This window comes from Antechinus flavipes, chromosome 4, assembly GCF_016432865.1.
Source record: "Antechinus flavipes isolate AdamAnt ecotype Samford, QLD, Australia chromosome 4, AdamAnt_v2, whole genome shotgun sequence".
NCBI lineage: Eukaryota > Metazoa > Chordata > Mammalia > Dasyuromorphia > Dasyuridae > Antechinus > Antechinus flavipes.
This window is the reverse complement of record NC_067401.1, coordinates 112,521,023-112,548,652: the sequence shown is the minus strand read 5'-3', so window position 1 is coordinate 112,548,652 and position 27,630 is coordinate 112,521,023. Positions and strand designations below refer to the sequence as shown.

General features: G+C 45.6%; 2 protein-coding genes across 5 annotated transcripts in view; one reads left to right on the top strand and one right to left on the bottom strand.

Annotated features, from left to right (window-relative positions):
- The first annotated feature begins 3,432 nt into the window (after positions 1 to 3,432).
- Positions 3,433 to 26,953, top strand: LOC127561327 (immunoglobulin superfamily DCC subclass member 3-like). Its single transcript, XM_051996609.1, has 14 exons — positions 3,433 to 3,441; positions 8,374 to 8,851; positions 9,155 to 9,299; positions 9,392 to 9,525; positions 11,942 to 12,082; positions 12,330 to 12,488; positions 13,113 to 13,278; positions 13,486 to 13,736; positions 17,655 to 17,819; positions 17,923 to 18,111; positions 18,242 to 18,349; positions 18,562 to 18,709; positions 19,218 to 19,329; positions 19,540 to 26,953. Exons 1-14 carry the CDS (start codon positions 3,433 to 3,435, stop codon positions 19,567 to 19,569), a joined length of 2,235 nt encoding a protein of 744 aa, XP_051852569.1. The 3' UTR covers positions 19,570 to 26,953.
- GATAD2B (GATA zinc finger domain containing 2B) overlaps positions 21,435 to 27,630 on the bottom strand; it is a 99,049-nt gene continuing 92,853 nt past the window's right edge. For all 4 annotated transcript variants that reach the window (XM_051994006.1, XM_051994007.1, XM_051994009.1 and 1 more), the window contains one exon: positions 21,435 to 27,121. In XM_051994006.1, coding sequence (XP_051849966.1) covers positions 26,988 to 27,121 — 134 coding nt within the window. In that variant the 3' untranslated portion in view covers positions 21,435 to 26,987. The remainder of the gene's footprint in view (positions 27,122 to 27,630) is intronic.

Genomic DNA, 27,630 nt, shown 5'->3' with positions numbered 1-27,630 from the left:
CAGGCGGTGTAAAAGGTCTTACACGTGACATCCCTTTTTATGCGCGCGACACTCCTGCGAGGTTAGGTGCTAACGGGCTGAGTAACTTACCGAGTTCCCTAGTTAGGAAGTGTCTTTGATCGCATTGGAACTCAGATGTTCCGAGCCCCAGGCGTAAAGAAAAAACAAAACAATGCTTGCTCCAAGGGAGCTTGCATTCTAATGGGAAAGACCCCGTACCTGTTAATATGCCTGTAAAAATATATGTGGGAAAGTACACAGCATAAGCACAAAAGGAATACCTACAGAGATTTGGAAGGGAGGCCTGAGCATTTGAGGAGGGGGATGTGCATCTTAAAAGAAAAGAAAGAAGCAAATAAGAAACCGCCAAGCAGGTGGGGGAAGGGTGGAGGGGAAATGAGGTGGAAAGCAAGCTGGAAGGGGACCAATTTACGGAATGAGAAGGAGACCTGGGTTTGCTGGCTTCACCAGGAAAGAAAACTCCTGGGACTCAACCCGGGTCCCATCTGAGATCATGGAAAATTCTGTATCTCATATTAAAGTTCCTCATGGGGTGGCTTATGTCCATTTCACTCCTGAAAATCAGAGTCCTTGCAAAATCTCTCTTCCTGTGCAAGATGACTTCCTCTGGAAGTTATTTGTCTTCTCACTGTCTGGACAAGCCCTCACAAATCTCTACGTTCTGAGTTCAGATCACTGAATTCTGAAGGTCAGAGCTCAATACTTAAGGCAATCTAAGGGGGATGATTTAGCGGTTCTCCTAAACAAATATCCCTAACAAGACCCTCCCGTGAGAAATTATTTCTTTCATCTTTAATAACTAATTATCGAATGCCCTTTCTACTTCGTCACCAGGAATCAACTAGTTAGGAAATCTCATGTGTCTCATGATTATAATTTGTTTTTTTTTTTCTCTTTTTGGTAAGGCAATTGGGGATAGGTGACTTGCCCAGGATCCCACAGCTAGGAAGTATTAAGTGTCCTCCTGACTCCAGGACCAGAGCACCATCTAGCTGCCTCTCATGACTGTAATTTGACAATAAAAGGATATGCCTTAAAGGATGATGAGTTCCAATAGTTGTAGGAACTTCCACAGTCTGCTGATACTATTGATGCTAAAAGCAGAGTAGCTGAGAAATTCCTGACTTTTATTAATGATTATTCAAAAAGGGAGGAGTCCAGAAAAGTACCTGATTCTAATCTAATAAAAAACCTGATTGCTAAGTAGAAATCAAATAAAAAAGCATTTATTATTTATTAAGTATCTCATAGGATGATTGTAAGAATCAAATGAAATAATGTTAAGGGCTTTGCAAATTTTAAAAGGCTAAATAAATGTGTGTTCTCTGTGTGTGTGTGTGTGTATACACACACACATATATATGTATATATCTTCCCCCAGTCTCTGAACATTATAATCCTAACATTCAGGTAACTTCTACTATGTGTCAGGTACAGTATTAAGCACTTTATAAATATTTCATTTGAGCCACATAATAATCTTGGGAGATAGGTGCTATTATAATCCCCATTTTGCAGATGAGGAAAATTGAGGCAAACAGACTTGCTGATTAATATCTTCACTTACTATATGCCTGGCACTTTGCTAAAGGATAAGGACGTGGGAAAAGCAAAAATAGTGTCCACCCTTCAAATGTTCACATTCCCTTGGAGAAACAGCATGTAAATAACTGGGTACATACAAGATATATACAAAAGTAATGGGAAGTAAAATCTCAGAGGAGAAGGAATTAACTAACAGCTTTGGAACCTAGAAGATTGTCCCGCAGAAGATAGAATTTGAATTCTATTGATTAAGACAGAGGAAAAGAGTACTACCTGGGACAGTGGGTACAACGAGACCAGCAAAGCTGGATCATAGAGTTTATGGGTATAAATAAAGTTTAAGACTGGAAAATAGAAAGGGACTAGATCATGAACGCTTTTAAATGCTAAAAAGAAGATTTTACTTTTGATCCTGGAGGCAACAGGGAACTGTTGTGATTTATTGAATAGAGGGAGTAACATGGTCAGACCTTCACTTTAGAAAAATCTTTTGACTACTGAGTGGAGGATGAATAGAATTGGGAAGAGATTTGAGGCAGGAAGGCCAGTGAAGAGCTTATTACAAAATAAATTCTGATTTGGACTTATGAAATTGAAATGCCAGTGATGTCCTAAATTAGAAATGGATGGATCTGATGGATCTTTGGAAATGTGTGTCTAAAGCTTCAAAGGGAAGTCACCATTGATGAAAATGTGATTTCTTGATGCTATAACATATAGGGTATCATTACAGGTTTTTAAGCAAGGAAGTAATATAAATGTATTAAAGAAGATAACACCAAATAATAAAAGAGGGACAAAAATCCAATGAGGAGAAGAATTCTTTGAAAAGCAAAATTGGCCAAATGGAAAAAGAGACATAAAAAGAAAAAGAAAAAACTCCTTAAAATATATAATTGTCCAGGGCAGCTAAGTAGTGCAGTGGATAGAGCACCAGCCCTGAAGTCAAGAGGAATTGAGTTTAAATCTGGCCTCAGACACTTTAACACTTCCTAGCTGTGTGACCCTTGGCAAGTTACTTAACCACAATTGCCTCAGCAAAAAAAAAAAAAAAAAAATATATATATATATATATATATGTTATATATATTGTGCATATATATATATGTATGTATGTATATATATGATTGTCCAAATGGAAAAGGAGGTACAAAAACTCATTGAAGAACATAAGTTCTTCAAAATTAGTACTGAGCAAATGAAGCTAATGACCTTATGAGAAATCAAGAAAGAATCAAACAAAACCAAAAGAATGGAAAAAAAAAAGCAGAAGACAATATGAAATATAACTGACCTGAAAAATAGATCCAGGAGAGATAATTTAAAAATTTTTTGGACTACCTGAAAGCCATAGTAACAACAAAAAAGCCTACCTATCATCTTTTAAAAAATGACCAAGCCAAACTGCCCTGATATTCCAGAACTAGAGGATCAAATTAAAAATTTCACTAGTCAGCTCCTGAAATAGATCCCAAAATGAAAACTCCTAAGAACATTCAAATTACAGAGTTCCCAAATCAAGGAGAGGATATTACAAGCATCTAGAAAGAAATAATTCAAGCATTATGAAGCCACAGTCAGGATTTTATAAAATTTAGCAGTTTCTACATTAAAGGATTGGAGGATGTGGAATGTGATAGTTGAGAGAGCAAAGGAGCTTCGATTTAAAGCATAATGAACTATAACTCAGGGCAATTAGGAGTATACATAGACAGAGGACACAGGCATGAGTTGAATATCTTCATATTATCTAAAAAAAATATGAAAGAGGAATGTACTGGGAGAAAGGGAAAGGAAGGGGTAGAATGGAGTTAATTATCTCACATAAAAGAACTTCAAGAAAAAGCTTTTACAGTGGAGGCAAAGATGGAGGAGGTGAGGAGGAAGAGAGTGAATCTTACTCTCATTAGAAATGACTCAAAAAGAAACATTTACGTATTACTTTAAAGTTTATAAAGTATTTTACATAATTTTTGAACTCCACTACAATAGTCAATAATTATACACCACATTAAAGCTTTCAAAGCATTTTATATACATTATTTCATTTGATTATCACAATAATCCTGTGAGGTAGATGCTACAAATATATTATTCCTGTTATACAGATGAGGAAACTCAGAGAGTGAAGTGATCTGTCCACAGATAGTATCAAAGGCTGATTTTTAATCCAGATTTTCCTGGATCCAAGGTTAGCATCGGATCTACTACATTATGATGTGGATCTGGCTTAGGTGAGTGGCAAGTGATTAACTAAAGATTTTCTAAAGAACTTGTGTAGAAAATAGATAGGTCTAAAAGCAACAGAAGAAAAATAAACAGACAAATATCACACTGAGTGGATTCACAGAAACATATGGCTGAGACGGAGTCCAAGCTTTCAAGAGAAAAAAAAAGTGTTCAGGCTTTTTCCAGAGGGATATTTTGAGCAGAAGGTTCCTCGGGGGGATTGAGAATAGGAAAGAAAGGGGAAGAAAGATATGAAGCACACAGAAAGGGAGAAACTGAAGAGTAGAGAAAAATAGCATGAGAAAAGAAGAAAGGAAAGTTAGAGAATAAGAAAAAGGAATAGGAGAAGGAAAAACAGATAGAGAAAAGGAGAAGTGGTGGCAAGGATGAGAAGAAAAAGATATTACTGGGGAGGAGGTTAAGAAAGCGAAATGAACAGACAGAAACAAGGAGACAGAAGTAGAGAAAGAGGGAGAGCTACTGAGAAAAGATTGGACAAGTTTGAGAAAGATGTTAGGGTACAGTGGGGAGGAGGAACCAAGAAGAAAGGGGAAGTTAAAACTGGAGCAATCAGATGAAAGAAGAGATCACCAGAACAAATACAGAATTGAGGAGTGAATGGGAGATCAGATGACTTAGGGGATAGGAGATGGGATTCTGAATCCTTTGTACCCATCTTTCCCCTAATAAACCAAACTCCTTGCTTTCTCTCCTTCCTCCAACATTTAGCCAGACCACTCTCTCTCATACTCTCCGAGCATCACTTGGTTTCTTGAGGTCTCTATTTCTCCTAGTTCTATCTCCTGGGACAGAATTTCTTAAACTTTTTCTATTTCTGATCCCTTTTTCCCTGAGAATTTTTTAAATGTGAATTGAGTATATAAATTATTTATTGATAATAAATCATAATTTCACAATCTCCACATTCACTTGTGAGACCCCATATGGGGTCAAGAACCATAGTTTAAAAAACTGAGTCCTAGGGCATGGGAGTAGACAACACTGAGGTGGGGGAGGGAAGGGGATGGTGGGAAGGGTGAGAGAGAAAAGAGAAAGGGAGCAAAGGAAGCAAATGACTGAGTTATGGTTATGGGTCCCTCAGAGTTTGCCCTCTTTCTGGGCCTGTGCTGTTAATATCCCTTAACTCCACAGAATACTGCTCCTTCCTCAACAAGATTTTTGGAGTGAAGGTTTGGGCAAGTTGGCTCTCCTTCTCCCTTTTCTCCTCCCTGGAAGTGGGGGTGGGGGAAGGGAAAGCAGGGGGCTCTGCTGCAAAGAGCCTGGGTCCCTCTCCTTCCTAAGCTTGCTTGCTCCCGCCTCTCGGCCCCCTGCTTGGCCCCGATCCATTGTCCTGACAAGAAAGGAAAGAACAGCTTTGGAGAGTGATACTATGAGTGTGTGGAGGGGGTAGAGGAGGAAGGTAGCCAGGCTGTGACGAGACTAATGGGATCAACTCCTGGCCTTCCACCTCAATCACCCAACTCAGCACCCAGGACAGCAACTCTAAGTGGAGGGGGAGGGGACAGAGAAGCCCCACTATTCCAGGGACTCCCCCAAACAAAACCTTAGATTCTCCCCCAAAATTTCTTAAAAACAACAGAGGTCTTGGGGACCCCAGCAGTTCTCAGCTGTCACTTCTTTTCTTTGATTATGTTAAAACTTCAAGAGTGTATTGGGGGCGGGTCTAGGAAGGATGGAGGGTGGGGTTCCTGAAGCTGAGAAAGAGGCGGGTCTGAACCCCCAACTTCACCCCACTCCTATTGGCCCCCTCCCTCTTCTTCCCTCCCTCCCCAATTGTTTCTGTCTGGGTCCCAGCTCTGAGGGGAGGGGGAGGAGGATGGAGCGGGGAGAAGGAAGGCATGAGACCAAAGGCAGAGATAGACACTGCTTGAGAGAGGACGGACGGAAGGCTAGCAGCCTCTAGCCCCAACTCTCAGAACTCGGCCCCCCTCCATACCCCAGGCCCTTTAGGAGCAAAACCAGAAGCTCCCCCTCATCCCCTGGTGTTCCCCACGTGTGGGTACACATAGCCCAGGGTTTTCCAGGCTGAAGGCAGCAGACCCAGGGCTAGGAGGGGGAGGCAGTGGCTGCCTGGGGATTAGGAGGGGGGCCGAAGCAGGGCCAGGGCCATGGGGCTTTGGCTGCTTGGATTGCTGCTACTGCAGGACTGGGGTAAGAGGGAGAATCAGGGGAGCAGAAAGGCATAATGAAACTAGATATGGAGTAACGAAAGAATGGTCAGCAGGCACAAAAAGAACTGGGGTGGGGAGGGAGTGGAATGGAGAAAATGAAGGAGGTGATCAGAGATAAGTAAAAGAAAAAATGGGGAGGAGGGGAGAGATATAGGGGGAAAGATAAGAAGAATGGGGAGGACGGGACAAAGGAAAAAAAAGAGAAAATGAGATATTTGAGACCTGGAATGAAGAAAAAAAAAAGGGAAAGAAATCAGGAAAAAAAGGAAGAGATAAGCACATGGAGAAAGCTGGGAAGAAAGATGAGGAATGATTGCCTTATCTAATGTTCATAACTCCCCAACAAATGTACTGAACACAATCATTATTTAACAAATATTTGTTGATGGGTGAATATGGAGTATTATCATTAATTGTAATCTCATTTTCATTTTATGGAGTTCAGATCAGAATAGTTCTAGGACAAGTTATCTATTTTCTTTCATACTTAAATGTTTTTTGGATTATTGAGCAAGAGGATAAAATAATTGCCTTTTGTAACTATAATATGACCATAAAAAGCATTATTATTATCTTGTACTCATCCTGTTCAGTGTACTTCAGATAGAAACAATCTGGGGACAAGTTGGTATCTTTCTATTATTCTATATTTAATGTTCTGCAAACATATCATTATTGCTGGAAAAGAGATGAGCAAAAGGAAAGATTTGAGGAAGAAGATTAGAGAATGAGGGAATGGCAGTAGAAGAGAATGGGAGAATGAAATATAAAGAAGCTGAAGGAAGAAACAGATTAAGAGTAAAGAAAAAATCCGACTAAAAAGAAAAGGGAAAAGCTGAGGGAGGCAAAGGGTACAATAGCATAATCCTTGGGGCTTGGGGACAGGGTAAAAGGCAGAGGAAGGGGAGTAGGAGATATAGTTGGAGGAATAATCAAAGGTCAGGGTTTGGGGAGGGAGGGAAAGGGAGTGAAGACGAATGGATGAGGCATTTTGGAAGGAGAAAAGGGACACAGATGGAGGGATTCAGGAATGGAAATAAAAGAGATAATGGGTCAGAGAGGATCCGAAGAGTTTACAAAGAACCAAGCCAGGCTAGCTACAAGAAAGCAAGGATCTTCATCTCATAGATCCATAGGTTTGTCTGCTCCTGGTTCCCAGAGATCAGACTGTGCAGAGGGGAAAAGCTCTGTAGAGAAAAAGAAGGATGGGGGGGGGGGGGCGGGTCTGGGACTAGGTTGCTTTCTGCTCTAATTTCACAATTCCTAAACTTTAAGTATCCTCTTGCCTCCCCATTTGTGTGTCTCTGTGTGACTAGTTAGCCTGTGAATCCAAGTGTAGGTCAGTTATATTTCCAAGCTTCTGTTTGCATTTTGTGTATAGATGTGTAACTCCATGAAGGCAGAGTTTGTTTTTAATCTGAACTCCTGTAGTGCTTAGTACGGTGCTCTGCACACAGCAGGTGCTTGTTAAACATTTGTTGAATTGCATGGAATGTATGTACCAATGTATGTACCTAGGTGACTCTTTAGATGTGATTCTTGCTCATTCGTGCACATAGGTAGATGTGTGAATTGAATGTGTATCAGTAGATAGATGAAATTGTACTTGTGTATCTGTGGATGTGTCTTCTGTGCCTGTCTGTATATTTGGGTTCTGTGTGTTGAGATGTCAGGGTGTATATTTGTGTGCCTAAGTGTGCCCTTGCCCTGCCTAGATAGGGATGGGATGGAGGGGAGAGGAGGGAACTCGAGGGAGTCCTGGGAAGCTGACCTCATGGGCAGACAGGCAGATGGGCAGGCGGGGGAGGGAGGGGGACGACCCCATTGTCCCAGGGGGGAGCACAATGCCCATGGCTCGGCCCCTGACCCTGCCATTGTGCCCGCCCCGCCCCGTCCCCGTTGCCAGGGCCCGGCTGAAAGAGGCCATCAATCAAAGCCCGCCTAGTCCCAACCCCAGCTCTCCATTATCCTTCCTTGGCCTCAGCCCAGTCCCAGGCCCCAGGCCCAGTCCAGGCCCTGTCCCAGCCAGCCCTAGTCTCAACCCCAGTTCCTCATCCTCCATCTTTAGCCTCATCCCAGTCTCAGGGCCCTAGAATTAACCTCAGTCCCCATCTAAGCCCCCATCTTCAATCCAAACTACATCCACACTTATATCTAGCTCCTGGTCTCCTCATACTCCTAATCTCAACCCTTGCCCCAGCTTTCAGTTTCCAATGATTCCAACCTCAGTTCTTCCACTTCTCTAACTTTTATATCTTTCTCCAGTTATGAATTTCCAAGTTCAGCTCTGTCTTCATCTTGGACCTCTGCTTTCCTGCTCCTTCCAAAATATAATTTTTCAGCTTCAATTCCTTTTTAGCCTCTCTTTATCCCATCGTCTCCTCAGGGTCAAGGCTGTAGGAGAGGAAGAACAAGGCAAAAGGCAACAAGATCTTTCTCCAGTCACAGAGAAGGGAGAGAGAACGATGGGGAAGCAGGGAAGGGGCTGGCGTTCACTGGGATTCTATCCTGGCAATACCCACTGAGCCTGCCCTTCTCTACAGGTGGAGCTGCGGGCTCTGAGCTGGCCTTCGTGCAGGAGCCAGGGGACGTGGTGGCTCTGCGGGAGCACCCACTGCTGCTGAGGTGCCAGGTGGAAGGGGAGCCCCCCATCACCATCTCCTGGCAGCGCGATGGGATGCCCCTGGGAAACAACAGCGGCGCCACCCTGATGCCAGATGGATCTCTGCACCTTGGGGGCTTCCCCAACCGTCATGCCCCTCAGGGTTCACCCCTAGCTTCTGCTGGTGTCCATGAATACAACTGTGTGGCTCAAAACCGCTATGGACGGTTGGTGAGCCGCAGGGCACGGGTGCAGCTGGCAAGTAAGTGACCTGGGGTGCCCAGGGCAGACAATGGGTCACAAGGGATACTTCTGGGGGGTAAGCAGTGGGATTAAACGGGGGCACGTGACTGGAAAGGGTAGGCTTGGAAAGGAAAGGTCATTGGGGAAGGAACAAAGAGGTTTTTTCTAAGTTCTAGGCACAGGGATAGAAAGTGGGAAAGTGAAGGCAGGTTTATGATTTCTGAATAGCTGGACATGGGCAAGGCTGTGGGATCGATTGGGGTTAGCATCTCTAGGAACTCTGAAGGGTGAAGTTCAGGTGTCTGAACCTTTAATTTCCTAGGTCTGTCTCGATTTCATCAACACCCCGAGTCCATGGTGGTGGAGCAGGGAGGCGTGGCCCGTTTCCAGTGCCTGATCCGAGGGGTACCTGAGCCAACGATCTCCTGGGAACACAACCGCACTGCCTTGAGCCCTGCCAACCACAGGTGAACAGGAAGGACCTGGAGTGGGGGGATATTGTAGGGAGAGCATCAGGGCCGGGAGGAAACCTTAACAATCTCTTCCTTCCCTACGGCAGATTCACCTTGCTACCTGCAGGCATTCTACAGATCACAAGCGTGGGACAGTCTGATGTAGGGACCTACAGGTGTGTGGCAAGAAATATAGCCGGTACCAGGTACAGCCAGGAGGCCCAACTTGCACTGAGCGGTAAGGACTCGGGACATTAAGCGGAACGGAAGCCGAAGGTGCTGCTGTCCCACCCCCACTTAGGCAGAGAGCTGGATCTCTCTGTGCCAGTTTTTGGATGTGTGACTGAGTGCGTGTAGCCTTTCGGGTTAGAAAGGACCCCAGAAAACATCTCATTCAACTTCCTCGTCACACAGATGTGACTGACTGGCTGCGTAACTGTGACTGACTATAAGAGAAATTACGGTGCATGGAACTGTGTTTCTGGGTGTGATTGCCCAGCACTTCCTCTGACCTGGAGGCTGGAGGGCCAGGGGATGTTAACCGGAGAATAAGAAGGCTACTCAAAAGAGAGATGTGGATGAGGAAGTGGTGACTGTTAGAAGGAGAAGGCTGAGGGCAAGATATGGAGTTAAAGTCAGAGTGCAGACACTTCTGCAGCTAGGGCTTCGGCACTTGAACATTTAGGGGATAGAGCAGATTCCTAATGTCTCCTTCACCTTCCCCCAGCAATTCCCTATCAGCAAACTGATGGAATTTATAATAAAGGATAGAGTCACTGAATAAATATCCTTATTCTACTGGAGAAAAGGCAACCAGGTTTCTCTAAGGGGAAATCATGCCTAACTAATCTATTAGAATTCTTCAACGAGCTAAATATGCATGTGAATAAAGGAAAGTCAGTGGATATAATCTATTTAGACTTTCAAAAGCTCTTGACAAGATTCTACTCAAAGGGTATTTTAAAAATTGAGTCCCTATGGAATTTTTTTTAGAGAGGAGAGGACAAATTTTTTTTTTGTCATGAATAGGAAACTGAGACATAAAACAAAATATAGGAATAAAAGGACACTTCTCTGATTAGAGAAGAATTACAGAATAAGGTTCCTTAAGGATGATGCCAGAACCTCTTTGTACAAAACATTTTTGTAAATTATCTAGGGGAGAGAATGTACAGTGAAGCTACAGATTGACATTAAATTCTCCTACTAAAATGGCAGGCATAAATTGCAGGAAGTTATCAAGAAGCTCTTGAATGGGTAGGAGACAGACAGCTGAGTTTTCACTATGTGGGCAAGTACAAGGTGATGTATATAGAAAGTGGGAAAGTGAAGGCAGGTTTATGATTTCTAAATAACTGGAGATGGTCAAGGCCGTGGGATCACATCCCTAACTAAGCAATATAAGCAGACTCTGGAGGGATCAGTGATGATCCTGGAAGAGGATCCAAAAGTCATTACAGTCATTACAGATTGAATATATTCCTGGATATATTGGAACAGAGCTATTCTCCACCAATAATAGCCAATAAAATGCCAGGTGTCTTCAGGAAGACTCACTGCCTTGAAGGCTGGTGATTTCCCTAGTGTAGAATATCCTTTTTGCCAGACACAAAAGTTTTAAATGACTTTTCCTTATATAGCTAAGCAAGTGTCAAGATCTAGACTAACTGAGGCTGCCATTTAATCTTAGGAAAGGGTTTGGAAATAAAGCAAGGGTTATCATTTAGCCCTGGCACAAAACTGAGGTGCAGCCATACCTGTAAAAGTCTGTGGTGTAATACCCTACTGGCTTAGGGTTATGCACTTTCCAGAGAAAATCTGGAGAAAATTATAGAGGGGATATGGAGAATGAGTGAGTGAAAAAGAATTTCTGAACTCAGACTGAAAAGTTAAAGGCCTTTCCAGAAGATATGATTGAGTCTAAAAAGTGATAAAGGATATGGATGAAATGAGTAGAGGTGGATTGCCTCCCTCATTTCCAATCCATAACCTTAGGAGGAAGAATATTGCTCTGGGAGCTTATGGGAGCAAATTTCAGGCAAATTGCAATACCTTACATTCAGGTAGTAGTACTTTATGGTAGCATATCCTACCAAGGAACAAGAGATGAAAATGCAAATTTAATTTTAAAAAATCAGGTGCATTTATAAATGCCAAGGGGAATAGTAGGTGTCTAAGGTAGTAGGTGTCTAAGGATAATTCCTCATTTGTGAAAATAAAATAAGTTAGGATAACTCTTTTCCATCCCTGTAGCCCTTGGGGTAGAACTCAGGGTTGGAGCTTCTTCCCATGCCTAGCTGAAACCCCCTTTATGGACTCAGCATACTGTTTCCCATTGAAAACTGCATTCTTTCCTTCCTCCTTTCCATCAGTCTTGCCTGGACCTGGCTGAGGGGTTCAAAGTTTCTGAGGTTTCCACTACTCTCTTTTATCCCTCTGCCTTCTTCCCAGTCTTCCGGTTTTGAGCTGGATGAGATGCAACCCAGCTTGGATATTGGGCAATTGCTATTGAAAGGGCTGAAAAATATTGGGGAGTTGAGGGCTCAGAGCAAGGAGTAAGGCTGTCCTGAGCTGGGACTCTAGGAAAGGGAAAAGGGAAAAGGTAAAAGGTATCCCCCTCCCTCCTTCCTTCCCTCCCTTATTCTGCTGTTCCCTGGCAGTGTCTCCTCCGAGGCTACTTCAGGAACCAGAGATTCTCTCAGGACCTCAGAACCTGACGCTCACAGTGCACCAGACTGCAGTGCTGGAGTGCATTGCTACTGGCCATCCGCGCCCCTTGGTCTCCTGGAGTCGCCTGGGTAACAAAGGGGAGCTGGGGCAGGGGAGAGGGAGAGAGATGACTGGGGACAGGGGCACAGAATCACCCCTACGGACTTTTTTCTCCAAAATTCTCCTTTCTTCTTCCTTTATGCCTTTCAAATCTCTCCCCACCCCTCTTCCTTCTATCTCCCAGATCTATTCCTTCTATCAATTTGCCTCCAGCCCTTTGCCTCATGGGGAAGGGGGCTACATGTTGTCATGGTGACCTTAACCCCTTTCTTCTAGATGGTCGCTCCATTGGGGTTGAAGGAATCCAGGTTCTGGGGACTGGGAACCTGATGATCTCAGACGTGTCTGTCCAGCACTCTGGAGTGTATGTCTGTGCCGCAAACCGTCCAGGCACCAGGGTCCGGCGAACAGCCCAGGGGGTCCTTCTGGTGCAGGGTGAGCAGGGTCCACCAAGGGGCTGGGGTGGGTGGGAAGGAGACAGCTCGGGAAGGGGCCCTGGGGCCGAGCCAGCGAGTCGCCCCATCCCCTGTCTGGGCCCTGACGCTTCGTTTCAGCCTGTTTCCCCTCCCTTAAAACGAATTCTACTAAATTGGGTCGTCACGAGGCAGGCGCCTTCTAAGCCTTGGGGTGGGCCAGAATCCCGGGCTTCTGTTATTTCTCCGCAGCTGTGTGACCTTGAACGAGCCAGCTGCCCCAAGCGCTGGACCTCACGGCCTCCTGCTTGTCGGCTCGTTCAGCGGCTCGCCCGCCTGCCCTTGGCGGGAGCCAGCGGCCGAGGCGGGAGGCGGGGGCGGCCCCCGCGGAGCCCCGGGCTCCCTTGACCTCGCGGAGCAGCCTGGCCGTCAGGCGCAAAAGTGATGGATGGGCGCCTGGGGCAATGAGATGCGGGCTGAGCCCTGAATGTAGCAGCTGGAGCTCCAGCCGGTTCCCACAGCCCGCTGGGGCGGGACCGGGCTGCAGGGACAGCTGGGCCTCCCGCCTCCTCCCTCGCAGATCTGAACAGTCCCAGAGCCCTGGCGGCAGCAGGGTCAGGGTCTCTGCGGTCTCCTCTCCTTCCAGCCCCTCCAGAGTTTGTGCAGTGGCCGCAGTCGGTGTCGAAGCCGCCCGGCAGCAGCGCCATCTTCACGTGCGTGGCCCACGGGGTTCCCGAACCCCGGCTGATCTGGCTGAAGAACGGGAAGGTCTTAAACCCCGACGATAACGTCAGGCTCACCCACAACAACAGGTGGGCGCCCCCGCCCCCGCGCCGGCATACCACGTACCCCCCAGGGCCGGTAGCTGCTCCCTAACAACGCACCGCGCCCCCCAGGGAGCCCCCCCTTCCCAGACACAGAGGCAAGCACGGGCACCCTGCCTCCCCGGGCCCCCCAAAGGGGGGAGGAGGAGCCGGGGAGGAGGGTCTCGCTGGCTACGGCTCCGTCCTCTCTCGCAGCACCCTGATGCTGGCCGCCGTCACGGCCGCGGACGAGGCCATCTACCAGTGCGTGGCTGAGAACAGCGCGGGCTCCAATCAGGCCAGTGCCCGCCTGGCGGTGGCCGGGGCCCCCCAGCTGCCCCCCGCTCCTCAAGGCCTGCGGGCGTCCGCCCTCTCCGCCTCCACTGTCCGGGTCTCCTGGGAGCCTCCTCCTGCCGGTGACCACCCCAGCATCATCGGCTACGTGCTGCATCTCCAGCCCGAGGGAGGTGGGCAGCGGGGCGGGGCGGGAGGGAGAGCAAGCAGCAGCCGGCACCGAAGGCCCTGGCCTAGCGTGGCTAAGAAGTGTGACCTTACCACGGAGGTCACATCCGGGCACTGAAGCTAGAGTCCTAGCGCCCAAGAATCAAAAAGTGAGGGTTCTGAGGTCTTTTGACCCGACCAAAGTCCATCTGGAATCTCGGGTTTAGTTCCCATGGCCACAGGTTAGGAAATACAGCATCTGGAGAGAGCCTCCAGAGGGGCTAACAAGGACGGGGAAGGACTGTTTGACATAATTAGAGGTGTTTTAGTCCACAGAAGAGAAGATCCATGGGGACATTATGGGCAAGTTTAGGATTTGTCTAAGGAAGGTTTTTTCTAAGGAAAAACTTCCTAACCACTAGAGTTTTCCAAAAAGTAAATGGGCTCTCTCCAAAGGCCATGGGTTCCCCTTAACTGGAGGTTTTCAAGCAAAGGTTGAATATCACCTGTTTGCAATATTGGGGATTCTAGTTTAGATGCAGTTTAGATCAGATAGCTTGTGAGAGGTCCTTTTCAACTCTGAAATTCAGTAAGTCTCCTTTCTGGGCTTCAGCTTCCCCACCTGTAAAATGAGGTTGTGTTAAATGATCTCTAAGGTCCCAACCATTTCAAAAATTCTGCGTCATTTGTATATTCAATCAATCCAAAAGCATTCATTAAAACAGTGTCTAGGTGTCAGACACTGTGCTAATTAATTACTGGGGCTACAAAGACAAAAAGGAAACAGTCCCAGACAATAAGGAGTTGATAACAACCAAAGAAAACAACATGTGCATATACATTTATATAAAACAGAAAATAATTTGGTATGTGTGGGGGAAGACTCTAGCAGCTGTGGGGATCAGGAAAGGCTTCCTGTGGAAGATGATCCTGGAATTAAGACTTGAAAGAAGTTAAGAATTTACAGGCAGAAGAGAGAACAGAGTATATTCTAGGCATGAGGGAGAGCCTTTGCTAAGGCAAAGTGACCTAGTGATGGAAGTCCAAGCTCATGAAAAGGGAGTAAAATAGGTTAGGATCAGCTTGTGAAGAGTCAACACAGAGGAGGTTTATGCTTTGTCTTTTGAGTAATAAGGAGATTTTGGAGCTCACTGAATAAGGGAGTAGCTTGCTTAGAATCTCTTTTGCGGCACCGTGGAGAGGGGAGGTGGGAGAAGGGAGAGGGCTGAGGCAGGAAGACCAAGGAGACTGAGGAAGATGTGCCTGAACCAGGTGGCTGTATGAGTGGAAGAAAGAGGACTTGTGGAGGTCAAAATGGCAAGTTTGTGAAATGGCCCTTATTTGTGGAGTGAGAATGAGGTTAAGGATGACACAGCTGGAGAAACTAGGAGCCTGGAGATACGGTGGTGCCCTTTGGAGAAGGAATTTGCAAGAGTGGTGGGTCTGGGGAGAAAGAGAACATGAGGAGTTTGAAAACATCTAATTTAAAAGTTCATCCGTTTGTAGTGCATGGGTGGAGGCTGGAACAGAGGCTAGGACTGGAGATAGAGCTCTGAGATTCATCAGCATAGAGATGACCACTAATCAACCTATGACCTAGTGAGATCACACAGAGAAAGGGTAGAAGAAAATACTAATCTTTTTAGTGTCACAGATCCCTTGGGCAGTCTGGTGAAGAAGATGCCTCACAAAATATTTTTAAAGGCATAAAATAAAACCCATGGGGCTGTAAAGGAAATCAACTGAGTTGAAATATAGTTATCAAAATGTCTTATTTTTTTTAAATTCACAGACTTCAGGTTAAGAATCTTCGCTCGGTATAGAGGGAAGGAAAAAGAGTTTAGGATAAAGCCTTACATTCACAGTAAGGACATGTGATATGGGTGATGATCCAGCAAAGAAGCCTGAGAAGTCTTAACTTATCAGAAAAGAATCGAGAGCAGTGTCATAAAAACATAAAGAGACACACACAGAGAGACAGAGGGAAAGATAGAGAGACAGACAGACACACAGAGAGATAGAGCCAGGGAGAGAGACAGAGTCAGACAGAGAGTAATCCAGGAGGAAAAGGTAATTCAGAGTTTCAAATGCTGCAGTGATCGGGAAAAATGAAAATTGAGATGATCTTCACTAGATCCTATTGCCTTGAGAACAAAAATTCCAAACTCTAGCATGCTATCTAAGACTCTCCATAATCTGACTCCCAACCTAATATTTTTAGACTTGGTTCCCACAGCTTTCCTCTGTGAACCCTCAACATACCACTCACTGATCACTTAGATATAATTGGACCTGGCTTGCATTTGAAGTCTTTTTAAGACTCTCCATAATCTGACTCCCAACCTAATATTTTTAGACTTGGTTCCCACAGCTTTCCTCTGTGAACCCTCAACATACCACTCACTGATCACTTAGATATAATTGGATCTGGCTTGCATTTGAAGTCCTTTATATATATTCATCTCCTTTCTTCACCATATCACTTAGCTTCTGAATAAAATTCAACTAATATTTATTTAGGTGTCCCAGAATTCTATTAGCTGCCGAGGAAACAGATATGAAAGAAGGTGAAACCTTTCCCTTCAGAAAGCTTTTAGGATACACAAAAAGAGAGAACTAAACAAAATTCTCTAAGAAAACATGAAAAGTGAGAAATAATTTCCAGCTAGGGTGGGGAATGGGAAACAGGAAGAAGGTGGTACTTGACCTGGACCTTGAAGAAAGAAAATTTCAGCAGAGATAAAGAGGGAGTGAATTCTGATAGTGGGGAACAGTCTGTTCAAATTCATGAGATACAAGAATGGGCAGTACACACTGTTGGTCCAGGATGGTGCAGTACCTTCATCAGGACTGGACTTGAAGTCTTTAAAAATGACCTGGTTTAAATCCTGGCTCCTCCTCTTAGGACTTCGTCACCTTGAACAAGTGACTTGTCAGTTTCCATGTCTTTAAAATGAGGACCTTGGAGAAACTTATAAAGTCTCCTCAAACTCTAAATTTCTGATTGTATTATTGAAGAACAAGAAATAGTCTAGTTTGCTTGGGATATAAAGTTCCTGAAGGGAATCAGTCTGAAATATAGATAGAGTAGGTTGAAGCCATATTCTAGAAGGCCTGAAATGCCAGATTAAGGAATATATAGTATATCTTTTGGGGCCACTAAAAAGCCACCAGGGGTTTTAAAGCAGGAGAGTCAGCCATTAGAAAAAGCTGCCACAATTTGGCAGCTCTGAAGAATGGATGGAGTAGAATAACTTACTTTATACTAAGAGTGCTTAAAGGTATATAAGACACTTTTGACAGTTGAAGGAAATAAGCCAATACTGGCTCCATTTTACAGATGAGAAAAAAAAGAAGACTTAGACAAATGGTCTTGCAAATCAGTAAATGTTGGAGACAAGATTTAAATCTGTTTCTTGACTCCCGGGACACAATCCATTTTGCCACACAGCCTCAAAGGAGAAAAATTAGAATGAATTTCAGGCCAGAGATGATGAAAGCCTGAACTGGGGTGTTGTGAATGTGAACAAAAATGAAAGATGAGTGCATGAATGAATTAATAGCATTTATTAAGTGCTAACTATGTGCCAGACATCAAGCTCAGCACTGGAGATACAAGTACAAGCAAGCAAGTCAGGGTCTGCCCTAAAAACAGCTAACATTCTAATGAGAAAAGAGAGCCCAGACAGGGAAATTAGAGGGAGGTGCTCCCTTTGTGTGCATGGTGTGAAATTGGTGTTATGTTCATAGTTTAATGAAGGCATGGGAATGAGGGAGATTGCCAAGGTTTTGAAAAAGCATAGCAATAAGGCAGAATTGCTGCGGACAGTCTTGGGAATTATCCACACTCCAAGGGAGAGAACAGAAGTGAAGAGACATGCACACAAGGAAGGAGGAAGGAAGGAAGGACATACCAAGTGACTCCTTTTTTCTCCCTCTCTCAGAGCCACCTGGCAGGGGACTGCAGGAGGCAGTGAGCAAGGGGACCTTTGAACATGTTTTCACCAACCTGGAGCCAGCAACCACCTATTCCATCCGTCTCCGGGCGTATTCTGCCGAGGGGGCCAGCCAGGACTCCCCTCCTGTCCACATCACCACCATGGGCAGCGGTGGGTAAACCCCTTCTCCCCGCTAACCCAACCGCAGATCTTCTTCCTCCCGGGGTGCCGAGGTCTCTCGCTAGCCCAGCTCAGCCACCCTGTCTCTCCGCAGCTCCCGCAGCCCTTGGTTTCTACACCAAAGTGCTCAACGCCACCTCAGTGCAGGCCTCCTGGGAGCTGCCCCCCCAGCCTGGGCTCATCCAAGGCTTCAAGCTCTTCCACAGGAAGCTGCCTGCTGCCCACTTTGAGGGACCCCTCCTCCTGGCCAGCAGCGCCAGCTCCTTCCTCTACACTGACCTCGGTGAGTCTGGGTACCGAGTCCTTGGCTAACAGGAGCCTTCTTGCCCTGCCAAAAGCTCAAATTTCCTCTCCATTTTCCCCAGCTGACCCATTCACCTTTCCTCTTCTTGCTGACATTTCTTTTCCTCCAGAGCCTGCTGCCCTGTATGAAATTAAGCTTCAAGCCTTCAACGGAAATGGGGATGGAAACAGCACGGCGCGCTTCGTCTCACTGCGGGATGCCCTGACAGCAGACGTGGGTATGTGGAGCCTGGGGAAAACACTGTTATAGGAACGGAGGAGTCCTCTGCCCTTCTGGAGGGCCCCACGGCCGAGCCTCTCTCCTCTAGTCCTTGGGGATACAGAGAAAATTGCTGCGACCCTGCTGTTGGGGAGGGTGGTAGAGGGAGGCCCTCTCCTCCTTGTATCAGGCACCCTGATAGGGACTGTTACCTTGTGCCTTATACCACAGATCCCAAGGCTGGGTGCCCCTGCAGCCAGGATGGGGAAACCCCATTCACGGGGAACACCCAAATGTCGGGCGTGTTTGTGGGCATCCACGTGGGTTTTGCTGCCCTCATCATCTGTCTCCTCTGCCTCCTCCTGGGCTGGCAACGTAGGTAAGGAATAGTGGGACTGGAGGAAGATGATGATAATGCATAGAAAGCCCAATCACTCTAAAAGCTTCAACTGTCCTTGGGTGGAGTGCTTTGATGAAAACGACCTGAAGCTCCAGCCCGAGTCCCAAGTCTGGTTCCAACAACCACTAGTGGGCTGATCCTGGGCATTTTACCACCTCTCTAGGAATGGGTTTCTTTATAGGTAAAAATAATCAGTATACTAAACAAATAAACAAATCAAATACTAGGGCTTTGCTGAAAGAAGGAAAATGCTTTGTAGGTGTTTCATAGGTACTTGATGTCCCTATGGGCTGGGTGAGTCTGTTTGTGGGAAACAGTTTTCTATGGGAAGGGCAGTGGGGAAAAGACAAGCAGAAAGGATGAACCAAGCCACTTTTTGTTCCTGCAGTGTTGGGAGAAATGAGGAATGGGGACAGTGAGGAGACGTGGGGTGGGGGTGGGGAGGCTACAGGTAATCTCTCCACCTGGTCTTCAATTCTTTGTGTAGGAAAGGGTCCGGGGAGCATTGGACAGTACCCCCAGGCTCTGCTGACAGGGCTTCACTAGGTCAACTGGAAAGTGGAGGAAAACCCGGAGAGAGGATTGAGCTCATTTCCCAGGTAAATGAAATGGGTAGGAGGTAGTTGGTACCTCAGGGGTATCAGCTCTTTCAGGGAAGACAGGATAAAATGAAATAGGCATTAAGTGCCTGTTACAGGAATTGTGCTTTACACTTTACAAATACCTTATTTGGTCTCACAACTCTGTGGGCCAGGTATTGGAATGGGCCATCTAGAGACGAGCCCCTGGTGCTTTGCATCCCTCCCTAGGTCACTGTGGAGCAACAGTCTGCAGCCTAAGGACCTTCCTCCCCAACGGCCCCAAGAAGCTCCGGAACCACCAAAGAAGCTACCTCAACTTTCCCTACTTCCAGAGTCAGGACAGAACCAAAGCTACCTCAGCCCCTGCCTAGGGGAAGGGGAGAAAGTTTTCAGTCGTTTCTTCATTTCTAGTCCTTCCCCTCTCGGTGATGGGACTTCTGGGGGACAGATTATGTTTCCCTGTCACCACACCAAATACTCTCAAACCAAACTACTCTCAGGAACTCGAGTCCAGGTCCCACTTTCCCAATCCACAATGTCTCAATCCAAATATGACTGCCCAAAGATGTATAGCTTTAAGGAGTCCTCCCCAAATGGGGGAGACACAGTAAGGGGTTGTTGTCCCCTCCCTATTCTAGTCAGACCCTTTCTCCTCTTATTCAACTCTCTTCTTCTTATTTCACTCCCTCTGCCCCCAAGTTCAGATGAGACAGTTCCTTGCCGGGAGGCACAGGCATCTGATGTCAGCAGTTCCAATGTCTGAGAGTGTGTTCTAAGGTGCTTAATCTCAACTGCCTACCTCCTACTTCTCCCAGAGCCTGGTCATCGTGTATACACACGTGTTCCCAAATGTTCGGGCAGATCTTCTCTGAGGCAACCAAAAACACTCCAAACTCTCAATGGAGATTTGGGGTTCTCGAGCATGGGGTAAAGAGATTATCCTACCCCATAATCCAAAGCAATGGCCTTGTCTGAAGGCCCTTATCTTCCTTCTCTCCCATTTGATTTTTATTTTCGAAAGCAGAGAATTTAGTATGAGTCAGGTTTGGTTTTTTGCAGGCATAAACCCCTAGTAGAATAAGCACAAGGGGCCATGGGCAGCTCCTCCTAAAAAAAATTATATTCCCCGCTCCTGCCCCATTAGGGTCAGCCTTTGCCGTCCTTTCCTCCTTCAAACATCCTTCCTGACCCCAAAGCCAAAGCCTCCACATCCTAAGCCCAGTCCTTCAGCCATGTTTCTTCACCCTCCCAGTATCAAGCCAAAAAATCCTGTGGAGAATGTTGAGGGCTTAGGAGTGGACCCAACCCAAACCTGCGCTTGTAGCAATTTTGTTGAGTGATGCTAGCACCAATGAAAAGCTCCCAACAAACCCCGTCCCAGGAACTCCAGGCCACTCCACACACCTTCTAACATAATACGGGAGCAGGAGCAACTGGACCCAAGAACGGTGTGAAGGCAGACCCGCACAGTGGTCAATGGCCACCCCCCACACTTGTGGAGAAGGCGCTCATTCCATGGAGTATTCTGATGCTATAGCTTTGTTGGAAATAAAAGCCGAAATGGAGAACACAATTAAGAGTTGACTCTATGCTTAAAGGCAAAAAAAAAAGGAAGCTTGTGCCAGGTAGGGTGTCAGGGTGTGACATCCTAAGAGAGAGAGAATGGAATAAGGTAATCCTGCCATGCCTTTGCAATGGCAACGGGTGCTTTAGTTTAGGCAACAACTGGAGTCAGGGAGATGGTGTATTCTCCTTACTTAGATATGAAAGGCTTTGATGGAAATGGAATCATAGGGGACATCTGCTAACCTATCCCCGAGACTTGTTTTATTGCAATTCCTTTCTGTGTTGTGTTATTCTAACAAAAAGGCATTTTGTTCCTCAAAGAGGACAATGTGAGCGATCTGAGGACAAGAATGGAGGGTGAAAGGATAGACACACGGGGTGAAGTACAGCAGACAAATTTCACTTTTGCTTACAGACAGCAAAGTACAATATGAATCCAGAGGCAAGGCAAAATCGGCCAGTTTATTCCTTCATGCTCCTGGATAGAGGGGGACTACTGCTCCTTTCCCACCCTTCCAATCCCAATCCCCATGCCCAAACCATCAACCACAGGAAAATTTAGAAACCATTCCTTTCTTTATTAAACATAGCTTGCAAGTGATAAATATTACAAAGTTTTTTTTTTCTTTTAATCCTTTCTCCAAAAATTAGCTTATTATTTGAATCTGTCACTGCAGAAGCGCTTGGCAGTATCTGAAACAGATGGGGGTGTATTTGTCCTTTTGAAAACCAGTTTCTATTGGTCTTAGTCTTTTTATTTCTTTCCCAAACACAATGCAGAAAATAAAAATGAAGAGGCAAAATAAGGAAACTTAGAGTTGTGCAAAAGGGTCTTGCTCCCCCCCCCCGCCTGCCCCCATGAAAGGGCATCTCCTAATCCCTCAACTCCCCCCACACACCCTATATATCCCACCCACTACCTCCAGACATCATCTAGTCAAGAATTTGGAGGAAGCCGATGGTGGGCTCGGTCTGCAATGTTAGGGGTGGGATAAGGAACCTTGGTCATCTAAGGGGTGAAGTAGGAAGAAAAGATGTGCCTAATTCTCCTCTAACAAGGAGTCAGAGTCCAAGGTCCTGTGGTCTCCAAAGGCAGTGGGACTGTAGAGGATGTGAGACACTTCTACAGCCAGTCTGACTAGAAAGTAAGGGCATTTGCACCTGTGTCCAAGGCTAGCCCAACAGCCTTGGGGGGAGGGAAGACCATGGATTATTGCCTCACTGGGCACTCAATACCTACATCGAAGAGATCATTGCCATTCTAGCCATAGACTTAATTCTGCTGCCAGTCTAAAGAGATACCAACTTGAAGGGACCACTGGATGCCCCCAGATTCTTCCTCCCTGACTTATTCTAACTCGTTCCTCCCTCCCCTTCTATGGATGGTAGTTGGGGAGTGGCCAGATATATTTTAAGAATATATGTAATTCAAACTTGTCTTAATTTTGTCCCAAGTTACCCAGCAGAAATCACGAGTAGAATTCATCTCTTGACTGTCTCTCACCACCCTATCCTTCCTTCATACGAAGGGCTCTTCACTCTGCCTCGCCCATCCCCAACCCCAGCAAGAGTCATGAGCTTACCAGTTTGGTTGAGGCTTCATCTCAATTTATACTTATCACAGATGTTAGTGCTCAACTGAATGTGGTACATTATATGAAACTTTCTTGGGGTGACAATCACAAAGAGTTTCTTCCTTCTTAACCCACATTTCCTCCCCTACCAACCTTCTAAGACAATTAGCCCAAGCTCTTTCCTCTGGATAATATTTTTAGGGTATGGGGTGTGGGAGAGATCTCTGGTGTAAGAAAATCTGACACTGTGGTTTGTTATATAGTAGGTATATTGTATATAGGCTGATGCAATCAGAGGAAAAAAAAAACAGTGCAAATACAATTACAGTTCATAATACTTGGTTTCAATGCCCCCTGGGAACTGTTCCGTTCCTCAGCTACCTCCCAGTCCCCCAGCATCCCCCACTTCCCCCAGAGTGTCAACCTAATGCTGGGAAAGGAGGTGGGGCAGCTGGGGTGGGGGGAGGGCTCTGCCAAGGCAGTGCTGGTGACCTGGAGGGGCAGCTCCAGGGTGGGGAGGCAAGGCACAGTTGGGGGGGAGGGGGGGCATCTCCAAAGCGGGGTGGGGATTCAGGGAAGCCAGCTGCCAAACTGGCCTATCCCCTTGCCCCATCATCCACAGCCCTGCCTCCTAACCCCCAGAAACCCTTTTGCACGGATCATACACAAACGGGCACAGTACAAAATGACGTAACACAGTTTCACAATATCCATGGCTAGGGCTTTTTTTTCCACTTTTTTCATGTTTTTTTTTTTCTACACAATGTACAATTCTTCCTTTTTAAATGGATCAAGAAATAGCTTATATACACGAATGAGTCCTTGTTATAACATCTCGGCAGCAAATATCATAAGCTAATGAAGATCTCATTGGGAGAGGGAACCTGGGCTTGGGGGAGAGGGTAGGAATGGGGAAGGGAAAAGGGTTATGCTTTTAGGATTGGGGAGGATGGGAAAGAGGGATTAAAAGTAAAATATCAAGAAGCATCTTTACAAAGCAGTTCTACAGCTAATTTCTTTAAAAAGGGAAAGGAAAGGAAACCAAAGCAGGAAAACACTTTATCTGCATCTTAAAAAAAAAAAAAAAAAAAAAGACAAGAAAAATAGCAGGGAAGAAAAAGAAAAAAGAAAAGAGAAAAGAAAAGAGAATAAAAGAGCAAAGCAGGGGAGAGAGAAAAAAGAACAGAGAAATTTCTACCATACATTACATCCAAAATGTGGAAAAAAATATTTATTCCAGGGACAGGTAGGGGACTGGATGCTATGGTCAATGACAAAATAAAAATGGGACCTCAGTTCTCATTTTTTACTTTCCACTGGAGGCCTTTTGCCCTAAATCCATCCCCTTGCTTCTAGGGAGCAGGTACTGCCTATAACCTGCTGGTCCCAGTTTTCCTCAAGCACCTCTGGAGATTAGTGTGGGGAGAAGCCATGTAGTACTGGTGGACCCCTCGTTCTACCTCCACCTTGAGCACCAGAAGGAAGACTCCCAGAATAATGGGTATTTTCTACCTTCCTTAAGATAAAGGATATCCTACCTGAAGGACCTCAGTTCAGTGTCCACATAGACCAGGGCCATTAGGGACCTTAGATACTTGGGAGTTAGAAGATGAGTTATGAGCAGATATAAGGGATGTTGGAAGGGGAAAGTACAGACAAAAGGAATCAGTGATGAAAGGGAGAATTTGAGAAGAGAAAGGGGAAAAGAGAGATGGAGGACTAACACTTTACCATGATTCAGAAGACCATATTGGCCAATCCACCCAACACTAACCTCTGAAAGAATGGGGATAGGGAGGGAAGTAGGGACTAGTGGAACAAGAACAAAACCTCAGCTAACAAGCAAAGGATCACAGATCTCTTTATCAACAAGCAGCATCTGTAGCTTGATCTTGAAGAAGAAAGAAGAGGAAAGTAGGGAAGACATGCTGCATTTCTCCCTCCACCACATCACGTAATTTCCCTCTCCCTGGAAATAGGTACTAGAACTACAGGTCTGCCTTCATGCAAAAATCACCTTATACACCCATTTCCAAGGCCAATACAGTGGTAGCTGGTTCCTAGGGTAGGGATTTAAACTCAAGGCTGGGACTACCACCAGCCACATGGTATTGCACATTCTTTTTTTCCTTACTTTTAATCTCAAATGACACACCTGGGCACCTTGTACCTTTGGGCAGGGGAAGCTGGATACATGACAGAAATGGCACTTTATCATGTGTTTGTGTTGGGATAGAAGGTGGAGAGGGGAAGGAGAGGCTAGAGAGACATGCCACATGGCAAGATGACATAAGAAAAACATTAAAAAAATAAAAACAAAAAAAAAAAAAAACCTTCCAATTTTGAGGAAGAGAGAGAAAAACAAAACCAAACTATTCATCCAGTGCTTTCAAAGCACAGAGAGCAAAGAAAAGATGTAAGAATATATATTTATATATATATATAGAATTTTAAAATAATCCCAGAACCCACCCAATACTATTCCCCCCACCCCCACCCCATTTACAGTCAGGGGGCACCACACACCCCATCAGACAACACTCGCAACAACAACCCCATCGCTACCGGTTACTAGCTTCTAGCTTCCAGATCCTTTCACCACCAGGGAGTCCAGACACATGCTGTATCTTTGCCCCTCTATTAAGTGCTCAATGGATTTTGGGGAGGAGGAAGAAAAAAAATTGGGGAAGGCCCGTGGGGCCAGTACAATCACCCGAAATGGCACAGGGTTGTCAGGAGTGGATAGAAGATCAAAGCCTGGACCCAACTCCTTTATCCCTATTCTGAACACCAAAAGCCTTTTGGGAGAATGTGTAGTTTTTTCTTTCTTTCATTAGTTTTTAAAAGTGCCTTTTTTTTTTTTTTTCGGGTGGGGGGCTTCCTGGCTGGTTTTGGGAACAGGGTCAGGATCTCACACTCCTTCCCCGTGCCTTTCTTTTGGGCATGCTCTATTTAGGGGACCTCTGGCAGTTTATTGGCGCTAGAAGGGTGTGTGTTTGAGGGCTGCACGCCTCAAAGAAAACCTGGCACCTTCCCTATCCCCCTCAATCCAAAAGGTAAGCAGACTGGGTGCTAATTTCCTCCCCCCATTCCCAGAATGACATTGCACAATTCAATTCATTTTCTACATTAGTAGTAATTCCCAAACAAAACAAAAACAAAAATAAAACTAATATAATTCTGAAAATACTTTAAAAACCAACTTTAGATCTCAGAAGCAGCCTCTGAAGCCGGTTTTGAAGTGAGACATTTGGCTTGGTGCAATAACAAATTTGCCAAGGGTATGGTCAGGATGGAGCTCCCACCTAGGTAGGAAACCTTTCCTTTCATTCCCTTCTCCTCCATATACAGGAGGCAAAAGGGAGAGAAGCCAGACTGCAAATGTTAACCAACTTTACCTTCATGGAGAAAACCCCTTCTGTTCTTCCTTCCTCCACAACTATTCCTCCCCTTTCCCAATTTACTCACTCCCATTCCAACTTCCAGGTCCCCCAATCAAATTCTGCTTGGGGGTCAGATGATGCCTTTCATTGATAGTGTAGCTGGTGCTACAGTCAGAAGGGACAGATTAGGATGACTTTACTAAACCTGCCACGCTGAAGTTGGGCCACCTAACCTCAAGTAGACTCCCATCTTTCCAATGGAGCCAAAAATTACTACCTTCACTCCTGATTCTTGTTGTTCAGGGGCCAGGACCTACTAACAGTCCTCTTTAGTTCAAAATCATGCCCATGCTCTCCCACCCTCGATGATACCAAGGGTAAGTTCTATGGGTACTGCATTTTAAAGCTTCTCCCTTCTAAAGCACCTGACCCTTATTCCCAAAGCCCAGCTACACTGTTCTCCTTTCCCCTAAGAAATCCTATGCCTCAGAGCCTGGGGATGCCATTCTTCATCTTGTGTTGCCACTAAACTCCACTGATTAAATGTATTCACCCCCTAACCAGCCTTAGTCACCTCATGCCTTTTGGCTGGAGCCTCCCTCCCCTCCTCCCCCCCCCCCCATGAAGAAAACCACTGCAATGCTCCTATCACTTAAGAGGATATCTTTGTTTAAAAAAAAAAAAAAAAGATGGGGGAAAAAAACCAGGAAAAGAAAAAGGTTTAACCGTCCATTGAACAAAAAGGGAGGACACAAGACATCATTAAAAATAATAATAATTATAGCATAAAAACAAGCTTCAGAAACATATGTCAGAGGGCACAGATTCTCCCTGGGACCTCACTCTGACCTCTCTAGTGGGGTGCAGGTCCACCTCTCACTATCATAGAAAACTGAAGAGAGAAGAAAAGAGTGGCAGAGGAACAGATCGCTGCAGTGTGGAAAAGGGGGAGGTGGCAGGGAGGGGCATGAGTATGTGTTTTCTTGTTGGTTTCTTTTTTTTGTCTTCTGTTTTTTTTTTTTTTTTGTTTTGTTTTGTTTTCCGTGTATGGTAGGCACCAGTACAGGCACTGCATGCGACGGAAGTTGGGGGCAAAAGGAGAGAGGGAGGGAACAGAGGGTTCAGGGTTGGGGCAGGGCAGGTGGAATAGGCGTTATTTCTGTCCACTGATGGACTGCGATATAGACCGGGGGGGAATCATGTCTAAAAGGTACTCCCGCTGTCGGTCTGCCAGGCTGGGTGCTTTGTGTCCCCCGATGCCAGTGTTCAAGTAAGCAATATTAACACCTAAACCCAGGAGACAAAAGAACAGGTGTTAAGAAATGAGGGAGCACTTCCTTGGCTACCTCTCCCCTCCATTCCCTGCCTAGGGGGGAAGAGTTTGATGCTGGTCTGCTTGGTGTCAGTCTAGATTTGTCCAATTTTATTTTAGTAACAGCATTCCCCTTTAGGTACAATGACTCTGGAATAAGAAAAAACATTTTAAAGTTTTATCTTGGGATAGAAACAATGGGATAGTTACTTGGTGAAAGAGGCTGAAAAGCCTAATTTGGGTGGGTAGGGCATAGGGGAAAAAGAGAATAGAACTACATTACAAAAATATAGATGCTCAGTTTTAGTTTGATTTCTGACCCTCAATTGTAGGGACTATCATTGAGCCTTCCAGATTCTCACAAACCCTAGGTCTTGCCCATATGAGCTCTAAAGTAATATCAGAGCGGGATTTGTGCTTTAAGAAGGAGCAGCAGGCACAAAAGAGAAGATTTTCCTCAGAGGGGATATCGAGACTCTATGGC